General features: G+C 51.9%; 2 protein-coding genes across 2 annotated transcripts; both read right to left on the minus strand.

Moving 5' to 3' along the window:
- Positions 1–514: 514 nt before the first annotated feature.
- On the minus strand, positions 515–10,986 carry KRT82 (keratin 82). Its single transcript, XM_006095820.1, has 9 exons — positions 10,469–10,986; positions 8,480–8,688; positions 6,002–6,062; positions 5,221–5,316; positions 4,702–4,866; positions 2,449–2,574; positions 1,423–1,643; positions 1,163–1,194; positions 515–732 (listed from the first exon to the last, which is right to left on the minus strand). Exons 1-9 carry the CDS (start codon positions 10,871–10,873, stop codon positions 515–517), a joined length of 1,533 nt encoding a protein of 510 aa, XP_006095882.1. The 5' UTR covers positions 10,874–10,986.
- A 3,494-nt stretch (positions 10,987–14,480) lies between these two features.
- On the minus strand, positions 14,481–26,204 carry LOC102433072 (keratin, type II cytoskeletal 5-like). Its single transcript, XM_014461758.2, is given in 10 exon segments — positions 14,481–14,656; positions 14,659–14,685; positions 15,905–15,939; positions 16,542–16,762; positions 17,245–17,370; positions 18,153–18,317; positions 20,509–20,604; positions 21,372–21,432; positions 23,673–23,881; positions 25,734–26,204. Coding segments are annotated over 10 exon segments (1,587 nt in total).
- Positions 26,205–26,794: the final 590 nt, after the last annotated feature.

Below are 26,794 nucleotides of genomic sequence, written 5' to 3' on the forward strand. Positions count from 1 at the left end.
TATCTCCTTTTGACATTTGCAATAGTGCATTTTTTAGGTGGGTGTTAAAAGAAGTTCACTTTTCTTAGGTGCATGAGAATCAGAGGTAAGGGAGGTGGGAACCTCCAGGGGCCTGGGGAGGCTGGCTTTGTGGGGAAACTTCCATGATTTAACCCACAAAGCAGAACTGTGATGTGTGCAGCTGGCCTTCTCATCCGGAAGAGAAGTGGTCAGTGGCTGTTGCCATTCTCTTGGCCACGCTAGGGCCGGACTGTCAGCAGTCTAGGGGGCATGGCGATGCATTCTCTTTCCTTACATCCCACCACCGCCCCCAGGGCCTACCTCGAGGTCTGCACACAGCTAAGTAAAAATGACTCTAGAAGATGTGATGGACCTGAGGAATGGCTCCCAGGGAAAACCTGATACAGGAAGGTGAGGTTTGGAATGTCCTGGTGTGCTGCCCTGGTAAGCATGGGCGACATCCAGGCTGAGGGCTAGTGCCCTGCATCCTGGACTCCCAGCCTCTGAGGCAGTGCTAACACTTGTGGCAGGAGGAGCCGCCCCCAGTCCCTAGCTTCATGCTGGAGCAGCCCGGGCGCCCCTGGGGCTCACAGGAGATGTAGAGTTCACCGGTGCTCATGGCGCTGCAGCCCCCACTGCTCTTGAGGCCGCTGGTGCAGTATTCGGTCCTCAGCATGGGCGTGCTGACCACACATGGCTCGTACAAGACTGCACCTTTTGAGCTGCTCACAGCTGCGGGAATAGGAAAGGATGCTCAGGGCCCCGCACATGACTAAGGGCATTGCCCCGAACCCTTCAGTCAGGCCATGCCCCCCTCTTGCTGCCACCATCTGTAAGGAATCCTCCCCTCTCCCCACCCCCACCCCCAATTTCCACTCCAGCTACAAGTGCCTATAAGGTCCCCAACCATTCTCTATTCCCACAGCCCTGGCTTCTGTTTCACCCTCTCTGTTTCTACTTGTCTGAGCTTCTTCAAATCCTCTTTCTCCAGAAAAGCATCCCGTTGTCAGACCTGCTCCTCATTCTGACTCCCAAAGATGTAGTTGCCCTGCAGGAGAGCTTCTCCCTCTGACCAGAGCTCCCGGCAGGAGGCAAGCCGAGGTCTGGTCAGGAGGTTGATTAGCCCCCAAGACCCCAGAGCCCCAGAGACGCATCTACTCACAGATATTCACAGGCCCAGTGCCTTCACACAGCCTGGGGTGAGAGGAAAAAGACACAAAATCACTGTATCGAAGTAAACAAGACCAATAACTCTAGCGCCCCCTCCTCCCCCACTTCTTCTGTCCAAACCACAGATCACATCCACGAGAAGGACCCTCAGACTGTGAGCTGTTCTGGGTTTTCTATGACTGCGGGATGGGCTATAGCAGCAGCAACCCGAGGACAGAGAGTATCCACACCTGGGGCCCATCGTTGACTAACCTGTGCTCCTCGCCCTCCAGCAGGCGCCTGTAGGTGGCGATCTCGATGTCCAGGCCCAGCTTGGAGTTCATCACCTCCTGGTACTCCTTGAGCAGGCAGGCCATGTCCTGCTTGGCCTTCTGCAGGGCGGCCTCCAGCCCGGCCAGCTTGCACTTGGCGTCGTTGAGGGCTGCCTCGCCCTGCTGCTCTGCCTGGGCCACAGCAGCTTCCAGATTGCAACGCTGGGGGAGAGGGCACAGAGGGCATTATTGGGGGGTTAGGGGCCCTGGGCTGACTCTCAGAGAGAACATGGCTAGTGTGAGATAATAGAATATATATATACAGAACTCCTAAAACCCTTGTGATTTCCTAAGTGATAAGAGCATTGGAAATAACTTTTGTTCTAATATTTGGTTTTGGACCCAGAACTCCTAAATTCCTTGGAATTTCCTGAATGACAGCAGTGTCTTTTGTCCTAATGAGTGACTCTGGGTGGGCCTCTGGGTGGTGCCTTGGTGAGGGTGGGTCAGAGAGACCAAGCCATGATTAGAAGCCTGGAATTTTCAGTCTCACCCTCCATCCCCCAGACTGGGGAGAGGGGCTGGAAATAATTATCACGCCCACATGAGGAAGCCTCCACAAAAATTCCACATTTGGGCTTCCGAGCCTTCCAGGTTGGGAAACACGGGGAGGGGTTGGAACAGTGGTGCCCTCAGGGCACGGAAGCTCTGCGCCCCTTCCTACATACCTCCCCTATGCATCCCTCCCATTTGCATGTTCATTTGTATCTTTTATCAGCTCCTTTTATAACAAACCGGTAAACAGCAAGTAAACTGTTTTCCTGAGCTCTGTGAGCTACTCTGGCAAATTAATCAAACCCGAGGAGGGGGTTCTGCTTTACAGCAGATTGGTCAGAAGCTCAGGTGACAACCTGGACTTTGGGGCAATCCTGTGGGACTTGTGGGAGAGCCTTACCCTGTGGGACCTGACACTCTTCCCAGGTAGTGTCAGAACTGAGTTACATTGTAGGACCCCAGCTGGCCTCACCTGGGCTTTGACATTCTCGATTTCTTGCTGCAGCCGCTGGATCAGCTTGTTCATTTCCTGGATCTCATTCTTGCGGTTGCGGAGGTTGTCACAGTGGGTCCCGGAGATCAGCCGCAGCTCCTCATACTGCGGGACTGAGAGGTCAGAACCTTGGGGCCTTGCCGGGGTCCCTCCCAGCCCCCTTGCTCACTGCCTGAGTCTCTCCTCCAATGACTTCCTGGCTCAGGCGCTCCCTGGATTCTCACACTTGCTCTGTTCCCCATCCCTTCTCCATTTCTGGTCAGTCTCTGAGGTCCTTTTCTGGGCTGCTCCTTAGTTCCTTCTCACCTCACAGCCCTGCACAGTCAGGCTTATTAAAATGTCCTCCAATCTCCAAGCTCCCCTCCTCTGTTTAGCTGTTCTGAGGCTTGTCGTTTTCTCTCTGCACCGGAGCCCAAAGGTCTCCCTCCCCTTTAGATGTCCCTCTGGACTTTAGAAAGGGTTTCTGTGCTCCGTCTGGGATGCCTAAGAGACAGAGGACTGAGGAGAGACTATGTCACCCCCAGCGTGAGCACGATTGTATATTCTCCTCCAAAGCAATGGAAAACAAAATGAAATGTTCCTCTGACATAGGGGTGACTCAGTTGCCATGTTTCTTTTGCCCTTTGCTCTTCTTTCTGCCTGGAATGAGCATGTGGTATGACAGTCATCTTGAGACAGGAGGCACCATGAAAATCAAAGCAATGTGAAGGGTGGCAGAATAGAAAGCTATAAGGAGCCCGTGTCCCTGAAGGTGACATAGACCCCCCTGGGTCATCGTGGGTAGTCTATTTCTGTACTTCAAGTTATTTGAGAAAAAAGTGAAAACTGAATTTAACTATTTAAAAAAATTTGAATCCTCACAGTTAATTATAATTTAAAAATAATAGAATTGACTTAGGAAGATGGGAAACAGATTGTTTTCTCTGAGCCACTTGACTGATGAGCAGCCCAGGAGAACAGCGGGAGGAGGGACCAGCCACCTGGTGTGGATGGGCCGCAGAGTCACGGGGAGCTGACTTCAGGCCAGTGTTTGATACCTTTGTTCCAGGGCAGAACCTTGCTGGAGGCACTCTCTGGGCCCCATTGCCTTCAGAAAAAAAGTCCAAAGCACTTAGCACAACTCTGAAGAGTGGCTGCCATCTGGCCCCACACTACGCCATCCAGCCCCATCTCCTTGTGGTGCTTCATACTGGAACCTCACTGTCAGGCTTCTGCATCCTGCTCGGCTGCCCCTCAGCTGGACGCCCCCTCCCCTCATGCTCGCTTACTGCAGTCATGCTTGGCCTTCAAGGCCCAGATCAACACCGCTGCCTCTGCCTTTCCAGACACTTCCTGTGACCTTGCTTTTCTGTTTGGTTGGTTACACGTTTCTCTCCCGTGGACTGTCATCTCCTGGAGCTCAGGGATGGTCTGACTCCTAGTATCCTCATGGTGCCACACCCCTCGGTAAGGCCATCCTTCCCTGACTACCTTACTGGAAACCATATTCCCACAGCACTCCCCATGCTTCACCCTGGTTTATTTTCTCCGTAGCATGCATCACCTTCTAACATACATGTACTTATTTGTCTTGCTCGTTGTCTGTCACTCCCTGGCCCTGCCTCTAGAATGAAAGTGACACGAAGGCAGGGATTGCTGTCTGTTTTGTCCACGTTTAGAATCCATCATCTAGAACAGCTCTTAGCACATGATGGATGCTCAGGAAGCAGTTGTTGAATGAGTAAGTGGACGAGTGAACGAACGAATGAATTAATGGTGCCTTTCACAGATAGGGCAGGTGAGACTGAGGTGATAATATTTGTTCAATCAAATTAACCTTGGGGACACCAACTATCCTTATAGCAAGCCCCTAATTATCTAAGTCTGGGGCCACCTTAATCACCTTCCTGCTCCACCATTAGTAACCACTCCATGCCATTAGCCTCCCCTGACTCCTTGAAGCCCAGAGCCCTCTTTGCCATTATTGCCAATTAGTACTCCTTGAATTCATGTCGAGGGAGTCTGTGAGTAAATAAAGCTGGGGCCCCCTGGCACCCTGATGACAGGCCTGGGCAGCCTGTGGGGTCCACTCCCACATGTTCCTCAGGTACCTGGCCCGGGGCCCGGTAGAAACAACAGGGGCTAGGATTTATGGGGTTCCCTGTCTCTGTGACATGGCATGACTCTCTCATTATCTTCTCACCCACTTTCGGGGGAAGTGGGTCTAGGGCGCCCTCCTGCCCCGGGCCTCACCCGGCACTGGTACCAGGCCTCCGCTTCAGCTTTGCTGCGGCTGGCGATTTCGTCATACTGGGCCTTGATATCAGCAATGATGCCGTCCACATCCAGCACCCGGCTGTTGTCCATCTTCACGATGACCGAGGTCTCTGAGATCTGAGACTGGAGCAGGCAGATCTCCTGGGGGGGCGGGGGCAGGGGGACGGGGCGGCGGGGAGGACCAGTGAGCTCTTTGAGGATAAAGGGGGAGAACCTGCTCTGACTTTCCCATAGCAGCTTTGCACAGACTTTGTGGTGGCTGTGACGGGCCTTTAATCACCAACCTGCTCCCTGTCCCACTCCAGTTACACAGAGACCCGAGAGCCGAGGCCTGGGCATCGGACTTCCGGGGTCTCACTGCTGAGAGCCAGCTGTCCCAGGCCGACTTCTCAGTCTGCTTGCTCTGAAATGTACCTGCTGGGCTGGAGCTTTCCCACCATTGTCCTCACGAACTGGCCCTGATCTACCACCTGTGGGCAACATGGCTGCAGGTACCTCCTCGTACAGGCCTTTCAGGAAGTCGATCTCCTGGACTAGAGCCTCCACGTTGGTCTCCAGGTCAGCCTTCATCAGGAAAGCCGTATCCACATCCTGTGATTGGAGCATTGACAACTGTAACCGAGGGCTGGGGGAATGTGGGAGGGCCACCCCTCCACCAGGGGGGCCACTCCCCGCAAGCTGGTGGCAGGTGACAGGTGTGGGACGCACCTTTCCTCATGGAAGCTCATGTGAAAGTGAAGAGCTCACAAAGCCAAGAATGGAGGGAGGGGTCCACAGCACCAAGACCACATGCCTGGGCCTGGCCCCCTACTGGGGAAGGGCCTGAAGGGTGTGGAGTTTAAAGGAGCCTTGAATGCAGTGTCTCTGAGCTCACTGTGTAGGGCTCAGGCCAGAAAGTACCTAGCTATCTGTCTGAGAACTCGTGCAGTGGTTTTCATCTTTTGGGGCTTGAGTTGAGAGTTTTTGTTTGGATTTGGCATCAGCTACATGGCCAGCTTCTTGGGCAGGTGTGGACACAACCCTGACCAGCTTTGGCCCCTGTGAATTAGGAGGCAGAAGCCCGGTCAACCACCACCCCTTTGAGCAAAGGGTGGAGAGGAAATGCTGGCCCCCTCTTTCTCAGGGTCACTCAGGCTGGCACCGGGGCAGGAGGGGGAGAGACCCTTCTGCGGTGGGTGGGCTGCAAACTCATTTGGACACAGTCCAGGGGCTGAGTGTGCTGAGGCCCGCTGGGCCAGCTCCAGGGGCTTTCTCCTTCTCTGAGCCAGCTCCTCACCTTCTTTAAGGCCACGAACTCATTTTCCGCACAGGGCCGCAGGGACAGCTCCTCTTCATATCTGGTGGAATGGGCAAGAAACAATGTTTGAGTCAACCCGTGGGGTTTGGAAGGGGCTTTGGAATCAGACCTGAGGGAAGGGGCCTTTGGGCACATCTGCCCTGCACTGACTGCATGCCCCCAGGAGTCGCCAGGTGCAGCCCTGTCTCCGGACACCTCTAGCTGCTCCAGCCATTCCAGACTGGTGAGTATTACCATAGCCTGTCATTAGCCACGTTGCCAGTTTACCCCACTCCCCAGTAGCCTGCTCCTGTGATGAATCATCCTCTGGGAAGTCCTTCCTCAGGCCAACTTCATTCTGTCTTGGTGCTGAGGAAGCCCACTTTATCTGATCATTTCTTCTGGGAGGTGGTGGAAGCTGGCGGCCTGTTGCTGGCATAGCTGTCTGTGCGGGGTTGTTCTGAGAGCTGGTTGTAGTCACTGAAATCCCAGCTGCTCCCGTGCCCTCCTCACTGGAGAGTCCTGAGCCTGGCCCCTACCTGCAGCTCTGTTGCAGAGGTAGCAATTAATAGGTTACCAGACCCATAGGCACAGCCCAGCTCTTTGCTATAGGTCCTCGCCCACTCACTGCCCCCTAAGGCAATGGAATCAGGGTCAAGAGGTACAGTCTGGCCAGAATGACTCAGTTTGAAGAGCAACTTTGATCCATTAAAATCTCCACTGAGCTTCCTGACGCCCAGACTTCCTCTTCCCCACAGAGCTCTGCTGCAGCTGGGCGCTGGCTGCTGGAGCTCATGCCCTGGTGTGAATCCCCTGGTGTCAAGTGCGAGTCCTGTGACTTTCAGTAAGTGACCTGGCTTCTCTGTGTCTCAGTTTCATATTCTGTAGAATGAGGATAACACTGGCCCCGCCTTACGGGGTTGTTGTGAGTTAACATATCACATGAGTTAATATCTGCAAAGCACTAAGCCTGACATGGGGCACGTACTATGTCAGCGTTGGTTATTATTGTTAAAATACCATCCAATCTCATCCTTCCGCTGTCCCACTTTTAAAATCCAGAGTCCTCGTCTTCAGCTGCAAACCAAGTGTCTGGCCACTGTGTGTCTTACCCCTTGGAAAGGCATTGCTCCTGCTGAGAGGGCTGGCCTTCACCCTCCCCCGGCCTTGCCACACCTTGCCTGTAACAGTCTGCTGGAGTTGTCTCCTCTAACTTGTCTCACTCTGGCCCTTCCTTGTCATCTGCTCCTGTCCTTTTCCAAGGTCTACTCTGGACTCTTCTTCTATAAGAAGTAACTGCAATGAAACACATTCTTCAAGGCCCTGAGCAAATGGCACCTTCCCCAGGATGCATTCCTAGGCCCCTTCTGCTCTCTCACTCTCTTGGGATTCCTCCACCATTCTGGCCTGCACCACCTTGTAGCTATTGATGTGTTTACACAAAGGTCTGTGCTTACTGGGCTGGGGCATCTTGAGGGAAGGAGCCAGCCTTTTCCATCAACCATGAGTAGGCATGTGGTTGACACCTGCAGCAAGAGTGTCCCCTATGTGGCTCTACTCCATTGACCCACGTCCCTTCTGATCTGAACTGTTGCTCTTAGAATACTCACACCATTTCTTGTTAATGGAAATGTGTCTCTCTCAACCTTCCCCCATCAACATGTGCTCCATAGGATTCTGATCCTGGGAGAGACCCACTTAGGACTATTAAGCAATTTACTTGGGCTTCAGTTTCTTGTAAGCACTGGATCTACAAGCCTTCAAACTCTTCATTAACATATGCTTATCAGCCACCTTCTCCTGCAGTGAGTCAGGACAGAGCTGCAAGTCTAGCAGGTTAAAGACCTTCACCAGGAAGAAGTGGGCCAGGAGACAAGGGAGACAGAGGATCTGCTAGTGACAGGAGGGGTGAGGACTTCCAGCTGTGACCGAGGAGGGATTGGGGGAGGGTGGGGAGGAGAAACCAGAGTCAGGGGGTGAGAGGAAAAGTGAGATAGATTAGTCTGAATGTGGTTCAAAGAGATGATGAGAGGAGGCTTATGAGAAGAAAGACAGAGGGAACAAAAGCTTGGAAGGAAGAGGGTTTGGGGATCTGTTTGGGGAATAAGAAGTAGTTCAGGAAATGCCAGGGGATTGGTGGAAGATTAAGTGGAACAGGTGGATTGGAGCAGAGCCCTGGAATGCCAGAAATGGCAGGAGAAAAGATCATGTTATACTGAGCGGGAGGACAGGACTTCCTTTGGCAGGGTGGTAGGAAGGGAGATGAAGACAAATGCACAACCTCAGAGTTTCTACCAGGTGCCACATGGGCAATATCCTAGAGGCTCTGCCTACATTATTCTGCCTTAGTGTTCTACCAGCTGATGAACCAAGTTTTAGGTTCCCCTGAAACTTTTTGTGGATGGAGAGACCAAGGCCCGGATTGTTTACATAGCTCGCCCTGGGATCCCTGGCGGGGTGAAGTCAGAGCAGACTCACTTTTTCTTGTAGCCCTCCAGCGTGTCCTGGAGGCTGCAGAGCTCCGACTCCAGCCCGGCCCGGTCCCTGGCCACACAGTCCAGCTGCTTGCGGAGAGTGCAGATGTAGGCTTCGAAGATGGGCTCCATGCTCTTCTGGCAGCACCTCTGCTTCTGCATGAACTGCCACTTGGTCTCCAGCAGCTTATTCTTCTGCTCCAGGAACCGGACCTGCAGCCAAGAACAGGATGTCACCGGGCAGCGGGTTCCCTGGGGACTATGGCTTGGAGAGAGTAAATCAATGGTGGTGTGGCAGTGAATCAGTTTCTGCTCTCTCTTCTGACACACCGCTGCCGATATGCTAAACTGACAGTCTCTGCATAGACTGGCACCTGAGGTTATGTCTCTGTGTCTCCCCCGCCTGGGGGAGCTTATAGGACCCACCTTCCACCCAGGGGTTGCACATTGTAGTGGAAAGAACACTTTGCCAGGAGGCCTGGGGCAGGTCCTCCTTCCAGCCCTGCCTGCCTCCACCAGCCTTGTAAACTTGTCCAGGCCACCCCATCCCTTTAAGCCTTGTTTTCTTTCCTAAAGCTCCTACTTGGGGTTATGCATAGGAAGCACTTTAAAGATCTTCATACTAATGTAAGCAGGTGACATTCCAGCTGGGAGTAGTCGGGCTCTCTTCAGTTACAGCCCAGGGACACTTGGGGGAGAAGGTCCTATCAAAGGCTCTGTCCCAAGACTTCAAGTTTCAAGCTCTTTCACATGCTGCCCCATCCTGCATGGCTGCATCCCAAACAAGTCCCTGTTGCAGTAACGTGGTGAGATGCTGGCCCCCTCCTTCATTTCTGTGCTTGGAAACCTAGATGAGGAGAAGCTGAGCGAGTTGACCATGGTCACCCAGCTAGTCGTTGGCAGAGGAAAACAGTCTCCAGTCCTCGCCCTGGGACTTTGCATATGGTGCATTATTTCCCAGGAGAACTGTAGGGGAAGTAACGTGGCCCTACTTCTGGTCAACGCCATGTCACCAGGAGGCTTCCAGCCCCATAGAGGGTGGTGTGATGTTGCTGACAGCCAGGGCCCGTGTTCTAGAACTTATGTGTTTTGAAAATTAAACTGTGTGACAGTTCCCATTTACTAAAACAAGTTCCCTTTTGGAAGGCTTTTGCATGTATTACCTCCTTTAATTTTCCCACCATCATTCCCCTTCTTCCCCCCACCATCCCCTGAGGCTGGTTTGCATGGGGCCTCAGGGTCACAGTCAGGAGTAAAGCCAACACCAGAGTCTAGGTCTCCTGATTTCTGGCCCAAGACTCTTTGCACTAAACCTTGGGGTCACCAGAAATGCCTGTTCAGGCCTTGGCATGTGTCCTGACCCCCAAGAGACTTTCTGGGGTGTGAGGACAGGCCCAGAGGCAGCTGAAGGTGACAGGCCAGTTTAGTGCCTCGCAAAGACAGCACACAACCATTCCCGAAGGTTTTCAGAGTTGTGGCTCTGGGGTTGGCAGATATAAGACTTTGCTCACGACCACCTTTATCCCTAGCTCTCACTGCTCCACCTTCTCCTCCTCACAGGCCTAAGCTGATGGCAAATTCCAAAGTCAAAGGCCCACCTCCAGGCCCAAGGGTCTTTGCTCACCGCTAGGCCCAAGGTTCTTGCCCCAGCTCAGGCACTTAGAAAGCAGTTCTATTGTTAAAGCCTCATCAAGGCCTCTTAGGTCATTCCTTTCAGTATCTATCATCGCTTTGGAAGTCCCTCTTGTAGTCTGACCTGAGGCAACCTTGGTAATTTTATCAGATAATATCCAGAGAGAGATGACATTAAAAACAAAGGATCCGCAAATAGAAATATTGAGTGCTGAGCCTGATCTAACCAGCTTTCAATGATTAGTGCTCATGAGTACAGGAGAGGCCCATAGATGAACTGGCTTCTCTATGGCCAGTCTTTTCCTGTCTCCTGGACCAGACACAAGGTGTTCTCTGCATCCCATGGTCCTGGACCTCTTACCTTGTTGATGAAAGATGCAAAGCGGTTATTGAGGCACTTGATCTGCTCCTTCTCATCCCTTTTCACATTCTGCACAGTTGGGTCAATTTCCAGCTGAAGTGGGACTAGTAGGCTCTCATTGATGGTGACGGGAGTGATGCAGGCAGGAGCCCCACAGGTGGCCCCCACTCGGTATCCGAAGCCAGGAAGGCCACACCTGGAGGCAACCCGGGGCCTCCCAAAGCCCACGTTGCACAGGCTCCGTGAGCGAAGGCAGCCCAGTACCCGGAGGCCCCCGCCACCCCCAGGCTGGCATGGCCCCGAGCTCACTGCATAGTGGGTGACCCTCTGGGGGAAGACAGCTGAGCATGAGCTGAAGCTCCGACTGCCACATCTGGAGCCCTGCTGGTAGGATAGGCACGACATGGCAGGAGAGAGAGGCAGAGAGGCAGGCCCTGGTGGGGAGAACGGGAAGCAAGAGCTGTCAAGTCAGCTCAGCTCCCACCCTTTTATCTGGCAGGGGCTGGAGGTCTGAGCTGGGTCAGACCCCCAATCACCATTAAATCAGGTTTATGAGCTTGGGAGATTGGCAGCTCTAAGTACCCAGGTGGATAATTAGGGTAGCAAAGAGTTGAAAAAAGGAGCCAGTGGTCAGTGCTGGCGGCCCTATAAAAGTCCCATGTGTCCTCCTTCCTTGTTAACAGGGGTGATGAAAGGGGCATATTCAGAGGGTCAGTCTCAAGGAAAGGGAGAGTTGGGACTTTATGCCAGTCCAAGGAGAGGGGGCATGAATTACATTCCCTGGCTGCCCTGGCTCAGAGGCCAAGTTGGATATGCTTGAGGATGCTCTCTTTCCTCAAGGATGTTTTCATGTTTCTGCAGATGCTCCAGACCCAAGTTCCCTAAGGACTTCTAGGGGATCCTGGGAGTTCCCAGGGCAGAAGAGTTTTAGGTGGGAGAAGCCCTCAGGCCAGCCGGGGTCCTGTCTCTGGCTCCCTTAACCTCCTGTCTCCCCAAGGGCTCCTGAGATAGAAGACTCCAGACACCGAGTCTTGTCTCCAGGGCCTGTTTAGTCCAGAAAGGCCATAGGGGACTCAAGAGGAGCTGCCTTGTGCTTGAGGAGAGGAGAGGAGAGGAAGGAATGCTTTCCCTCAAACATGCATCGATGTCAGCCATTAGGTTGGGGTCCATGTGGCTGTTTCTTTCCCTTCTTACCCACCCCATCCCGAGCCTCCCTGAGGTAGACAGAGCCTGCTCTGGCCCGAGGACATCTCTGGGGACAGTTGCTGCCCACAGGAATTGTTTAGGTGTATTTGGGATAGAGGCCTTCTCCCTAGCATCCAGGGCACAGCTCTTTGAAGATGCTCCAACTACTACCCCCATTCTGTTCCCTCCCTCTTTCCATCAGTCCCATCAGTGAAACTGCAGCTGTGGCCAATGGGTCTTTCCCTTCTACATGTGACTTTTTCTAGGTCAGAATCAACTCAATAATAATAATAGTAAGAACATTTATTGGGTGTTTACTCTGTGCGGGACCACCCTGACTTCTACATTTATTATCTCATTTAATTCATATACTAGTAATGTCACCACAATGGAGTTTCTATTTTGCAAATAAGGAAAGTGAGGAGCAGAGTGGTTAAACTCTGCCAAGGCTGCATCAATCCCATTCTTTCTGATGTCACTGTGCTCTGCTGCTCCTGTGGAGAGAAGCCGGGTTAGGAATCGGCTTCTGTGGATTATATTTTCTCTGCTCCTTGGCTTCCACACCTCTAGATTAGGAGACTGGAACTCAATCAGAAATTCTCAGTCTAACTGTGACATTTCACAGTGTCCCCTTTTGCGGAGTCTTGACTTTGGTCCCAGCATGCTGAGGAGGGAAGATGGGGGCTGGGGCAGGTGAGGTTTGTCATGAGACGATGGGTGATGATGGTGTTGGTCCTGTGCATGGTGCAGCGGAAGGGGATCTCACTGTGCCCTGGAGGAAGTGTCACAGAACTGGTCCCTGGAGGTGGTGTTAGTGGGGATGGTGATGCTGAGAAGCCAGACGAGGGAGTAGACTCCCTCCAGACTCCTGTCAGAGGGAATAAATGAGATAGTGGGCAGACCTGCGAGATTGGGTTCACTGGGGCAGTGCAGACACTGGAGAGCATCCTCCGGACACATCCAGGCCAGAGCATGGTCTCAATGACCATGTTGGACTCCCTGGAACCAGGACCAGAGCTCTGGGGCAGAGAGTAGGGTAGTTCATTGGAGGGCACCTGCTTCCGGAGAACACCAGGTCCAAGGTTGCCCTTTGAATGTGAGATAAGACAGACTCGGTCAACACCCAGAGAGCTCGGTGATATTTTATTGAAGCTATTTCAGGGAACAGGCAGGTACAGGGAGCCAGCAGTAGAGAAAGGTTTGAAAGGATTAGCGTGGGAGTGACTGTTCTCAGAAGCAGTGGACGCTCCTGTCTTCATGCCGGCAGCACGCAGCCCGTCTCTCCTCGCCTTGTGAGTGCATTTTGGTCTTGAACACATGGCAGGTGTTTTGAGGGTTTACAAGTCTTCTAGCTAAATAGGAAACCACCTGCGATGGCTGCCTCAATATTTCTGTGCCTCCCCTGCTCCCCTATTCCACCGACACCCTATTTTTGCTTCCTTTAAGGGGCTGAGCAATGCATCCTCAGGGAACACCTAAGGAAGAGCTGCCTCGCTTCTGAGTCTGCTCTCTCGGGCCTTCCCTGTAGGGCAGGGTGTTTGATGGACTGACTGCTTTCAAGAGTTTCAGTGGCTAAAGCTGGGGATGGGCAACACCACAGCTAGACATTTCAGAGACAGGAATATAGAAGAATGGCCAGGAGAGAGAAAGAGCAGGGACTGTATTGCCAAACAGAAAAGAGGGGAAGTGAATGGAAGGAAAGAGAGAAATAAGGAGAGATGAGGAGGGGGGCGGGGAAGAGAGGAGACACACTGGGTGGCAGAGGATGAGTAGAAAAGGTCTGAGGGGGGAGAGAGAAGGTGGAAAGAGCAGGGTAACAAAGGGAAGAAAACTTTCCAGAAAAGAGGTGATGTGGCAGCACAGAGGAGGAGAAGTCCTGAGCCTGCGGGTCATGGCAGGAGGGCTCTCCTTGGGCAGTTCTAGGACAGGCTGATTGGGTTCTTTCCCCGTGTGTCTGTTGTAGGCACCTGGTGCTGAGCTGCCTCCCACACCTTCACGTGAGCCTGCCTCCTCGCCCTCAGCATCAGGACATTTCTGTTCAGGCCCATAATTCTAATATTGGCTTAAATGAAGCAGATTTGGGAAGAATGTGGCTATAAAATATTATCAAATGCAGCCCTGGCCATGGAGAACTTCTGGGTTCTTGATACAAGTATTGCATTCTTCTATGAATAATCAAGAGTTGGCAATGTTTTAATGGGTGTTGATTTCTCTCTCAAATATCCTGCTGGTGGTGGTTGTCAGGGGAAGTGGCTGGCGTCCTGGGTGAGGACAAGAAGGAAGGAGGTGAGGAGGCCATATGTGGGCAGGGCTGGAATTACTTCCTGGTCTCAGCGGCCTGCAGGAGAAGTGTCTGTCTGTGTGAGAAAGCTCACGTGAGAACTCTGGCCTAGACTGCACTCAACTTTCTTGGAGCACCAAGGTCAATTCTAAGCTTCCCATGAAGGACTGTGGTTACAGTGGACCTGGCTCAGACAGGAGGAGGGGACCCAATTGCACTCCCGCTCTGGAAGGTACTGAAGGGCAAAGTCCCACCCAGCCCAGGTCTTGGCTCAGAGCAGTTGAATCAGCGTTAGCTAGAATGGATGCCCCTACCCCCTGGAGGGCCCTGGGATGGGGAGTGAATGGGGTCCCTCTGTGGGGACCTGTCTGGAAGCAGAGGGATGGACAAGGTGACCCTGGAATGCACAGGCCACTTTCCCACTCCCTGTGTGAACTGCTGCCAGGATTGACTTTGTGCAGGGGGTGTCAGCAAAGCGGCAGGCCTTGGGGCTGGGAACTGGGGGTCTGGTGGGGTGGGGGAGGCAGCAGAGGCAGGTGGGGCTCTTTAGCTCCTATAACTCTTCTTGGTGGATGACGTCTTGGAGATGATGCGCATGCTGGAGGTGCTGCCACCCATGTTGCGGCCACTGGTGGAACTGAAGCCCCCGCTGCCACCGCCATAGCAGAGGCCGCTGCTGTAGCCGCTCCCGCCCACACAGCTCCCGCCCACACAGAGGCCGCTCCTGTGCCTCCAGAGGAGGAGACCACGGCTGTAGAGAGAAGGCATGGGGCACACTGGCAGTCTCCTCCCGTTTCCCAAGACCCACCCTCCCGGGTCTGGTGCCCATGGCACTTCCTCAGGGCACAGGAATCTCCTTAGTCCCCCAGGAGCAGAGTCTGGGGCTGGGCATGAGCTCCCCATCCCCATCGCATGCTGCTCAACATGAGCATCTGCACAGGACATCACACTTTTCAAAGGCCTTCACAGCTGTGACCACACTATCTCACTAGGCCTGAGAGGACACCCCCATTTTACAAAGGAGAAACTAGAGGCACAAAGAGATCGAGTGGCAAGCCCAAGGTCACCCCTGCCAGAAACCAAGGCCTTAGGCTCCTAGGCTGTGTTCACTCCTCATCTACACCAGGGGCTCTCACTGAGTGGAGGCCCCACACTGTGAGGGGGTCATAGACTCCAGAGCTGGAAGAGGCCGGAGGCCATTCAGATGACCCTCCCCAGGAGTTGAGTCCCTTCTACAGCATCCCGAGTCTAGCTCTGCTCAGTTGCTTTCAGCAACAGGGAGCTCACTATCTCTAGATGCAGCTCCCACAGCCTGTCAAACATGTGACCTCCCTCTCAGTGTATGTGTCTTCAGGGGAATTATTCTAGTTCCTTCTATTAAGCTCTCCCCCATCCTGGTTCTCCAGCTTCTCTAATTCGGTCTGACCCACATGGGACCCAAGGGATTCAACTTTCTGAACACAGGACTCCATGAATGCCACCTGCTGGGACATTATGCGAGATGATTCCTCCCCATCTCCCTGCCATTGCCTGAGGCCAAGCCAGGCCAGTCGCTGCTCTGCTTGTTCCATTAATTTGCTTCGACTTTTTACATTTAACCTATCTGAGAACCTCTTGTCAGTTGTGTGAGTTTGAATCCCTGCCAGAACTAGCTGAAAAATCAGGGACCCATTGCTCTGCTAGTGGACCTGTCCTGTAACTGGGGTCCCCTGGGGCCTGGGTGGAGTCATTCCTGTGGACATATGACCCCACTGGAATGGGCCCTAGGGATGAGAAGTCATCACAAGTCTCTCTTGACCCACTGGGAGGAAGGGCCGAAGAAAAAGGGGGTCTCCACAGAGCCCCTAAGAGGGTCTTAATGATGTCCCTAACCCACCCTGTTCATTTTCTAGTCATCAAGTCCTTGTTAGTGATGCTCTTAGCTTCCACTTTGTCTCCCACTTTCCTATCATCCCAAGGCATTTACTCACAGATGTTCACGGGTCCGACACCTTCTCCAGTGAGTCTGTTGCAGGTGGAAGAGAAAGAGAGACATTTGCTGAGACTTTAAAGCGCTCTGGGTTCTTTGTGTTTAGAGTCATCAGCACAGAGCTCTTACTGGGTGCCAGGCACTGTGCTTACAAGCTTTCCATTCATCTCATTAGCCTAAGGAAGTTAATGCGAATCTGTCAGGGGGCATCTGGGAGATAAACCCAGTCAAAATATGTAGAGGAATGGGGAGAGGGACCCGTGCTCACTAGATAGAGAGGGGCAGTTAGATTGTAGGCATCTTTGGGCAACACAGAGCCCCTGAGGCTTGTCCCAGGTGTGGCCTCATTTGTCTTAGGGTCTGGGCAGACATGGCCCTGCTTATGGCCTTCCAGGTAGTCATGGGCTACTTTTCCCTGACATCTTGCCCCTTGGTCTCCTGCCCTGGGTCCAATAGGAGCTGTGGGAAGGGCTGTGACCTCAGGAGGCCTCCAGGGAGCACCTGTGTTTTAACCCTGTTTCTACCCTTGGAATTTCTCCCTGGGGCTTGACACTGTGGGCCTCGTGGCCTCTGTGGCATTGCTCTAGTGCTCTGGTGTAGTCTGTTTGAGTTGTGGTGGGAGGAAAAAGGTAGCCCACCTGCACTCCTCGCCCTCCAGCAGCTTCCTGTAGGTGGCGATCTCGATGTCCAGGGCCAGCTTGACATTCATCAGCTCCTGATACTCACGCAGCTGCCTGGCCATGTCCTGCTTGGCTTTCTGCAGGGCCTCCTCCAGCTCGGCCAGCTTGTGCTTGGCATCCTTGAGGGCCAGCTCCCCACGCTGCTCAGCATCAGCGATGGCGGCCTGGAGCGCGGCACACTACCAAGAGGACACAGGAGTTGGTGAAATCCACAGAGAATGCAGAAAGATGTGGGCTTCAGGTTAAAAAGATGGAGGACATTTTTTTTTAATGGACTTCATGCAAAGGAGGCCGGAGCTTCATCATATTTAAAAATAAGATTAATCTCTGCCCCCCTTGGATGATTTGGGACTTAGCCAAGATAGAGACAATGATTTGGGGGGTCCTTTTCCACACTGAATGTCTCTGGGTAGTGGGTAAGTAAAGCTGGTCAAAGTTTTGTCTTGGATGCCTCCAGAGGACAGAGCCCTTCCTGGAAGAATTGATGTTGGACAGAATTCAGGAAGAAGGTTATAACACCCCTAGAGAGGCAGGAGACCACCTTCCTGGGTGGTCACTCATCTGACGAGGCTTCACTCTGCATGGGCTGAGTTAGGACCAGGCCCAGGTCTGCCCGGGTGCAGGGACTTAGATAGGATGACCTCTGGGAGGTCAGTCCTACCTGCTTCTTCAGGTTATCAATCTCAGAGCGCAGCCTGTGCATCAGCCGGTTCAGCTCAGAGATCTCCATCTTGGTGGTGCGGAGGTCATCCCCGTGCCGGCCAGCAGACCGCTGCAGCTCCTCGTACTGGGGAGAAGGAGAGGCAGAAGGCAGGCAGATTCAGGCCAGAGACAAGGAAGCAGTGGTTTCCCAGGGCCCAGAAGGCTTTCCATATGCCATTTGGAGGCCTCTCCCTCTCCCACCCCATTCTCCATCAAATCCATCCCCATCTTCCCTGGCTCTGCTCTCACTCTGTGTCTACAGCTCCGCACCACAGTTGGACCTTTCTTCTTGGATCCCATCTTTTGTCCCTCTCCCTTGACACCAGGTATCTCATTCTCAACCTGTAACTCTGCTTTTAAAGCTCCTTTGTGTTTGTTTTCCTTGCACCACATCTCATATCCCCAGTGACTCCCCAGCTCAGTGTTTGCTCTAACCTGGAAAATCTCATTGTGTGACCCAAATCCAGTCTTTGTCCCTGCCTCCCCACAAGGCCATCAGCTCCAGACAGTTCCACCTTTCTCCTGTGGATCCAGAAGGCTCAGCCCGCCTTTTGTTCCCACCCTCCCTCTCTCGTTCCTCCTGACACTAGTGGCTGGTTCTGTCCAGCTGTCCCTTGCCTCTCTTCTACAGGGTGTTGAAAGTGTATCCATACTCCTTGAGGCAGAAGGACTAACTACCTCCTGCCTTCACATGGCTATTCCCCCAGTGTAGCCCAAGAATAGTACAGAGGGTAAGCCCCAAGCTGAACTCAGATCTCTTCAACCCCATCAGATTGGGACATATGAGAGGACAAGGCTCTTATCTAAATTGCCTTTGGAATCCCAGTTCTCCACAATTATTTCATGGACTTGATGTTGACACCTCACCTTGGTCTGATACCAGGACTCAGCCTCGGCCCTGCTGCGGTTGGCGATGTCCTCATATTGGGCCTTGACCTCGGCGATGATGCTGTCCAGGTCCAGATTGCGGTTGTTGTCCATGGACAGGATCACGGAGGTCTCAGAGATCTGGTCCTGAAGCTGAGCCAGCTCCTGTGATGGGGTCCAAGTGGGAGAACTGAAGCAGGGTGCAGGTATGTGTGTGCATGTACGTGTGAAAGCATGTGTGTGTGTGTGTGTGTGTGTGTGTGTGTGTATTGTATGCATGTGTGTTGGGGCACTGTGACCAGGCCCCTGGAACAGATCTTGGTATCAAGGGCAACATATACACTGTTAGGGTGTAGTACCCTGCTAAGGTCTAAAAGGGCTGGGAAGGATATTAGGGAGGTCACTGGGTTTACTCCCATACTTTATTATCATCTCATCACAGATAACTTTAGCTGCTCCGTCACTCCGGTTGCCAAGGGAATGCACCTTGTTGTAACCTGCCAGTGCCATGATGTCTCATGTTCTGAGGAAAAGAGCCTTTCACACTAAATAAAGAAATCATCTTGTGAAATAAAACTGAGTCAGAAGGAGCCAGAAAGCTTTGCTCCATCTCAGTTTTGTTTCCCAACTTCGCTCCTCCCAGCTCCTTGGGGACGGGAAATGGAAACAGCAGAAAGGGCACCAGACTGAAAAATTCAAGTCTTGGATCTTCAAAGCAGGTTAGATAGCATCCCTGTCCCAGGGGGGAGCATTAAATAGTTCATGTCGATGTAAGATGGTTTTTGAAACAATAAACATACAATTAATTTGTTAATGATCACTCCTCAGATTCCTCATTGGTTTAGAAAATATGATCCTCAGACCAGCAGCATCACCATCACCTGGGAAGTCTGGGCTCCACCCTAGAGTCACTGAATCAGAATTGATGTTTTATTAAGACTTCTAGAAGGCATTGCAAAATTTGAGAATAACTGGCCCAAAACACAAATCTTAAAAAATATCCCTTCCTTTCTTTATCAACAATTGGTACATGTATTTCCTGCTTCAAGAAATTATTGCTTTGTTGCTGTGTCCTGCAATCTGTCTTTCCCAAATGTTTTTTTTCCTGGTAGCTGATGTAGCTCGAGGGGTCTCTACCCGTGGGCTTGCTGGGCTTGGGCTGGTTCAGAATTAGAAGCCAACAGCACACTGGTCATTAGCATTAAAGTGAATAAGCAGAGAAAATGGTGCCTTTTGCCCCATGTGGTTTGTTGGATGGACATTGAACCCATCCAAAGACACAGAGCTAATGATCCTGTCTCTAGAACAACATGACCAACTTCTGTTGGGCACAAACATATGTAACCCCCTGGGCATATCGCCTGTCCTTACCAGGCCTACCTGGAGGCACACACTATCTGCTACACTCTCTCCCTGACATCACTGATCCCATCTCTACGCTCTCCCTGTCACTCCCTCTACTCCACCCAACTTGGCCTCTTCTTTGTATTTCTGGGTCCTCAGTTCCTCCAGATTTCTCTTCAGATATCACCCACCATCTGCCTTGCCACTGCTCCTTATTGTCATGTTTTTATCGTCCCTGCTGTGCCTGAAATGGTATTGTGTCTGTGCTGCCTGTCTCCCCCACTGCAATGAAGCTCCAAGAACTCAGCGGCTTGACTGTGTTTGCTCAGCGCTTTGCCTGCAGCCCCCAAGAACAATGTCTGACTCTTAACAAAATGTGTCTTTAGGAGAACCAGGCAATGTGTCGTGTGCTTCCAGAAGCATCTAAAGGCTCACTAACTGTCACTTGATTTGCATAATTGCATCATCCTGCAGCCAAGAATAACAGGTAAATTTAAGCTGAAATGGGCGAGCCGGTTGCTCAGATAGTTCTATGGAAACCATGCATAATTCAATGATGGGAAGTTCTTTTGTCTTGGACTTTGAAGCCCTGGATCCTGAATATCTGGGTAACCTGGGGCAACGTGCTTAACCTCCCTGATCCTGAGTTTTCTCACTTCTAAAGTAAAACCTGTTCCCAAGATTGGTTGCGCAAATTAAATAACGCCTTGTATGCAAGGCCACTAGCTTAAGTTGCAGCTGTCACTCCTGGAAGGGGCTGTCTGAGGTTCAGAAGGGAGCATGCTTGGCACAGGTGGTCAAGGTTAAATTTCTCACCTCACCTGACTCACAACTACCAGATGGAAACTCATTTTCTCTCTAGGTAGGGCAAGTAGCATCTGCTCCATTAATTCCAACCCAGGGATGGGGTGGGGAGCAGAGAGGAGATCAGAGCAGCAGCTTGTAGTCTCTGTGCCCCGCTGAGGGCCCCAGACTCCAGCCCCTCTGAGGAGGTGCAGTGGGCCTTGCTTACCGCTTCGTAGAAAGCTTTCAGGAAGTTGATCTCATCCATTAAGGCATCCACCTTGGCCTCCAGCTCTACCTTGTTCATGTAGGCGGCATCCACGTCCTGGGCACAGAACAGGCCATCACTCTGAGTCTTACCCAGTCGGGGTTAACCAGCTCCTCTGTTGGGCGGGAGAACTTCAGCTCCCAGGGATGAAAGCAGTGCTTTATTTCAGGCTATGGAGTAGGACTGGCATGGGAGGGGGGTCCATTCCCTGAGGACCAGGGCTCTCAGGGAATGCCCACCAGGTCGTCAGCTATCTCACCTCCATGTGGTGAGGACAACCCAATTCTGGGCCCATGAGCTCTCCCAGCCTCTCCCTGAGGCTCTTGGTGACTTCCCCTCCTCCTCATACTCTCCGCCCCTTCTTCCCCTCCATACACCACTGCTCCATTCTCCCTCCTTCAGCTCAGCTCCTGGCTGATTCTCCCCTCCCTCTGTCGCCCTCCCCAGCCCCACTAAGCAGGAAGGTCCACAACTCTATGAAACTGATCCCTGCTTGTGCCTGTCCCCTGAGCCTGGAGACTCAGCTCAGCATAAGGCCCATTTGCTTCACCTCTCTGTGCACTGGACACCACATGGGAAGGAGGCTGGTGTCGGGACTTATGACTTGGACTTTGAAGCCCTGGATTCTGAATATCTGGGTAACCTGGGGCAACGTGCTTAACCTCCCTGATCCTGAGTTTTCTCACTTCTAAAGTAAAACCTGTTCCCAAGATTGGTTGCGCAAATTAAATAGCCTTGTATGCAAGGCCACTAGCTTAAGTTGCAGCTGTCACTCCTGGAAGGGGCTGCCTGAGGTTCAGAAGGGAGCATCCCTGTCCCCTCACCTTCTTGAGCACCACAAACTCATTCTCCGCCACTGTGCGCTTGTTGATTTCATCTTCGTACCTGTGGGGAGGGTCAGATGTGGACTGATGTTAGGCGCAGGGGCTCTGGGAATGAGGTTAAACCGGGGGCTGTAGGTGGGCAGGAGACAGTGGGTCTGCAGAGCAGACCTGGAAAATGTGCTGCTATAGCAGAGCTCTCCTGCCACACACGTGCCCCCAAATCCCATATCAACCAACACCCACCTACCCCTTCTACACAACGCCCAAACCCCAAATAACAACAACAACAATAAAACCCAGCCCTCATTCTTCCTGAGCTTTTCACACAGCTTTGCTCCTTAGAGAGTTTAAGTCCCACGAAGGGGCATGCATGTTTCCTTTTATACCCTGTGGTCTTGTCCCAACCCAAACAGAGGCCATGAGGGGAGGAACAGAGCGAACAGTAGGAGGTGTGCAGTCCTAGGCCTCAGCGGCTTCTGCACCCAATGATGCCCTCCTGCCTCTGTTCCGTTCTCAGCCACATTGACCCTGGCCTAGGAAGCTGAATCTTCAGGCTAAAAGGAGCGACCCACCCCCCTCTCCAGTTTCCTCTCTTCCCCTAGGCAGCATCCTCCTTGCTCACTGATCTCTGGGGTGACCCATTTTCTACCCAACCTGTCCAAGTAGTGGGGAGTCCCACCTGCTCAGCGGCTCTGAAGGCTGTGGTTGGGCTTTGTCTCCTTGACCTTCCAGCCCAGTAACCCCAGGCAGGTCACTCAACCTCTATAGATGCCCCTCCCATCTATGAAATGGCATGTCGTTATTTTTTTTAAAACCGCAAAGCACAGTCCCACATGATGTATATAACCAGATCTCCCCTCCCCTGCTTTTGTATTGCCTCTGCCGTTCAGTAGGACCTGAGACAAGCCTTTTCCTGCCAGTTGATTTATTTTTCCTTATTATTTCCCTGCATTGACTTTTCACTAAATATGAACATCTGTTCTTCACCTAATTTCATACTGTCCTTGTCTCCTGTGCTTCCCAGCTCACAGGCCCTCTGCCAGAGGGTGGGCACTAGGTGGTCCTGCACAGGCCTTTTAGTCACTTGCCACATGAATATCACCGGCTATTAACTAGGAGCACATGCCCCAACACTCCCCCAATTCCTCCTCTGTGCCTCTTTCCTTCTCAACATTAAGCTTTCATCTCCTCCTCCAGGAAGCCCTCTTGAGTTGAAAAACTGTTACTCCACATTTGCACACATATTATAAATTACCGATTTGTATTTGCTTTTCTTGTCACTACACACATATACCTAAACATCAGTACAATAAAATAACTGAGACTTATTAACCATTTACTATGTGCCAGGCAGTGGGCACCCTACCAAGTAGTTCACATGCAAGTTTTGATTTAATATGCTCATACTATTAATATGCCCTTTAACAGGCAAAAGGGCTGGGGCTTACAGAAGTTGCTTTTCTTTAGGTCTTTTAGCGAGTAAGTGGTTGAGCCAGGATTCTAATGCCACTGACTAGATTCTATACTGCTGTCCAATAGAACTTTCTGTGATCATGGACATGCTCAGTATCCACACCCATTAGCCACGTGTGAATTGAGCACCAGAAATGTGGCTAGTGAGATTGAGGAGCTGAATTTTAAATTTTATTCCATTTCAATGAATTTAAATTTAAATGGGCACATGTGGGTAGTGGCTACCATGTTAGTGCAACTCTAAAGCCTTAATTCTTACTACAGTAACTAAAAAACCTCCATATCAAATGACTTATTTTGTTTGGACCAAGACAATTAGAAATAAATTAGAACAATAAAAATAAAAAATTACTATGTCTATAGGCACAAGATACTATATGTTTAATGGTGTGTGTGTGTGTGTGTGTGTGTGTGTGTGTGTGTGGTTCCAGGGAGAAGGCAGCATGTATGGGTCTTTCTCCTCTGTTCCCTGCCCCTTGGCCAGCATTGGGGTAAATGCATGGACATTATGTAAATTAGCAATGGGACTGAGTGAAGCAAATGTAAGGGTGAGATTATATAGGCTTAATTCTTAACTCACAAGTTGCCACTTATATAAACTTGAATGAGTCAGTCACTCTCTCAGAGCCTTATTTTCCTCAACTGCAGAATCTTTCAGGTTGTGTATATCATGCGCTCCGTGCCCATGTTAGTTATCATCCTGTATAACCCCAGCCCTTCCCCAAAGCCCTAGGGTCCCAGTTCATTTTCCGAGTAACCTCGGTGCCCAAAGTGTGTTCCTTTCCCCACTGCACTGGGCACTTCTGGAGGAGCTGAGTGTCTACTCACTTGTTCTTGAAGTCCTCCACCACATCCTGCATGTTCTTCAGCTCCGTCTCCAGCCTTGCCCGCTCCCCGCCCAGGCTGTCCAGCTGCCGCCTCAGGTTGTTGATGTAGGCTTCAAACATGGGCTCAATGTTGGCCCTGGTGGTTTTATGCTCCTGCAGGAGGCTCCATTTGGTCTCTAGGACCTTGTTCTGCTGCTCCAGGAACCGCACCTGCCCCAGTCAGAGGTGAAAGACTGTGAGGGCTTCCTTACAGCAACCTCCCAGAGAACGCTGCGATCCAGGACCCTCCAACAGTGCAAGGGGAGGGGCTGTAAGACCTCAGAGTCCAGGTAGCAGGCTCCTTCTCATCATTCTCAGCCAGGAAGGTAGAGAGTCAAGCAAAGATCGGTGCGATGGGAGAGAGGCGGTGGTTTGATTTGGAGGTGGGAGAAGCAAGGAGGGCCAGAGAGACTGGAAACTGTCTGACCACACCAAACCATGCTGATGTGTCTTAGGTGAAGAAAAGAACACCCCTCCTCCCCCAATCACATTACTGGGTGAAATTTCGATTTCCATTAAATGGACAGGAAGTTCTTAGCAGAACATTCAACCTGTCTATTTTCTTTCCAACATGATTTCTCAAGATCTAGACTCTGGACTCAGTTGCCCACAACCTCCAGGAATGCTGGAATGGGTCACTCTGGAGTCGTATTGAAGGAATTTGGACACAATCCTAGCCGTGTCTCTCTAGCTGTGTGGCCTTGGTAAGCCCTTCCTCCCTCTGCTCTCTCAGGTCCTCTGTGCTCTTGTGCTACAAATTTGGTTTCCTTGAATTGCACTCATCTGCCCCTCAGCCTGGAAAAACATGCAAAGCCTTTCTGCCTAAGCAAAGTCCTTTCATTGGGAGCAGCTGGAATGACATTCTCCTCAGAGAATGAAGGAACAGAGCCTCCAAGACTTTGGAGATGGCAATTTGCCTGCTGAGGGTCTTTGACAAATGCACCCACCCCACCAGCTTTCTCTTCCATTGCAGAGGAATGAGGGAAGTCCTGGCTCTAAGTCCCTCCCTAGTTACCACCCTTTGGTTCCTATGTGCCTTCCTGATGAACCTAAAATAGCATTTTTTTCCTCAGAGCCAGGCTCCTGGAAATCTCACAGCTGTTGATGCAAACACCAGGCCAAGTAGGGTGACTTGGGTGATAAAATTGAAGAACCACTGCCTCAGTGGTTAGGTTTTACACATTTAAAGATCTGGGTCCATATGATGAGGCATTTATAGACTGTTAGACCTGCAAAGGCACCTCAGAGTCCATCTACCCAACCCAACTGAGGCCCAAGAACTTAGGGATTCTCCTAGCAGTAGAGCCAAAAATGAGACCTGGGCTGGTTGCCTCTTTAGCATTTTCTTCTAGATCCCAGGTGTGGAGTCTGCATGATCCAGATTCTTGCATTGGTTCTTCCCAAGCAAAAACAACCAGCTCAGGTGTGAAGCAGGGGTGATGAGGCAAAATAGAATCCAAAATAGAATTATATCTTTCCCCAAACTGGAGAAATCCCTAGGATTCCAGGCCACATAGCAAGGGGGGACCCAGGGCTGAAGTCACAGCTTTCCTCTCTCTAAAAGAAAAGAGTGAAACACTTTGAGCAGCCCCTGGCCAACCACCCAGCTTCTCAGACATGCCCAAATCACCAGGGGGGTTGCCACAAGAGGGCTTGCCCCTATTACACTCGGCAGGAAAAAGTGACCTCAGCCCACTTCTGTGGACCGACCTTGTAATCTTTCCTTCCTTTATCTCCTTCCCTCCAACGGATGCCCTTTCACTGTCTAATTGTAAGCCCAGTACACGATCACAATCAATCAAAAGAGCAATGTCCTTGCAGTGGGTCAGAAAGCTCCGGAGCCTGGAGGTAGACATTTTTCTGCTCCCACCTCAACAAAGTGGGAAAGCACCCCTCCTCCACCCTGTCAGCAGCCTTCCCACCCCAGGATCACAGGTCTTGGGCAAGACACAGTTGACCTCAGAAAAGCACAGAGAGCAGAGATCCCCCAGCGTTTCTGGTGGGGATCCCACTTGCCTCTCACCTTGTCGATGAAAGAGGCGAACTTGTTGTTGAGGGTCTTGATCTGCTCCCGCTCCTCCTTCCGCACCCGCTGAAGGGAGGGGTCTATCTCCAGGTGCAGCGGCGTCAGGAGGCTCTGGTTGACAGTGACCTCCTGGATGCCCCCAGATCCAGGCATCATCCCACCTCCATACCCGCTGCAGGCTCCTACTCTGTACCCTATGCCGCCAAGACCCATCCCATAGCCAGCGCCACCGAAGCTGCCCCGGCTGGAGCGGTAGCCCCCACTGACGGAGATTCTCTTGCTGCCCCCAAGGCCATGGAGACTCCTGCTTCCAAAGCCACCCCCAAAGCCACCTCCAAATCTCTTCCCGCCCTGGGTCATGGAGACAGAGCTGAAGCTGGTCCGGCACCCCGGGAGGAAGTTCGCTGAGGAAGTACTGAAGTTCCGAGTGCCCCCTGACTTGATGGTGATAGAGGATCGTTGGGCCATGGTGGGAGTTGGTGGCAGAAGGTCAGAGGAGCAAAAATGTCACAGGGATGAGGAGGCTTCAGAGTCTAACTGTCCCAAAGTCTCCTTGGCTTTTATCCCCTAAAGAACTGGGCTTGGCCGGAGAAGATCACAGACCACTGTGTTGAGTTCATCTCAATGGCATGTCTGGCCACGGCCCATCTTCCTGCCCCGCTAATCATCATGGGAACTCCCTACCTAGGGCAGGACTGGGCCTGGGCATTCGAGCCCTGGGCAGGCCTGGGTCCTGAGGCCCCCACTTGCCCAGGTTCTCTGCCACATGCTGTTGACACTCCCACTGCGTCTCATCGGCTCCTCTCTTCTTGATTTCCAGGTCTTGGACTTTGGACCCAAGCCCTTCCTATCACTTATAAAGAAACCCCATTTATTGAGGACTCAATCTGTGCAAGACCATGTGGCAGGTCAGTTGCAATCATTATGTCATTTGATTCTCATAATAACTTTGTGAGGGTAGAGGGCAATAAAAATTGCTAACATTTCCTGAGTGGCTGCCATGGGTAGCTGTTTTACACCTGCCTTCTCATTTAATCTTTACACAGCACCACATGGTG

Source organism: Myotis lucifugus, unplaced genomic scaffold (genome assembly GCF_000147115.1).
Source record: "Myotis lucifugus unplaced genomic scaffold, Myoluc2.0 scaffold_160, whole genome shotgun sequence".
Lineage (NCBI taxonomy): Eukaryota > Metazoa > Chordata > Mammalia > Chiroptera > Vespertilionidae > Myotis > Myotis lucifugus.

What these genes read in the sequence shown, in the direction of transcription:
- KRT82 (XM_006095820.1), bottom strand. Translation starts at nt 10,873, where the DNA reads ATGTCGTGCCTATCCTACCAGCAGGGCTCCAGATGTGGCAGTCGGAGC. An exon ending in AGGCCTGGTACCAGTGCCGG is followed by an intron (nt 2,575 to 4,701) that starts GTGAGGCCCGGG and finishes TCAGTCCCGCAG; the next exon opens with TATGAGGAGCTGCGGCTGAT. An exon ending in TCGAGAATGTCAAAGCCCAG is followed by an intron (nt 1,644 to 2,448) that starts GTGAGGCCAGCT and finishes CCTCTCCCCCAG; the next exon opens with CGTTGCAATCTGGAAGCTGC.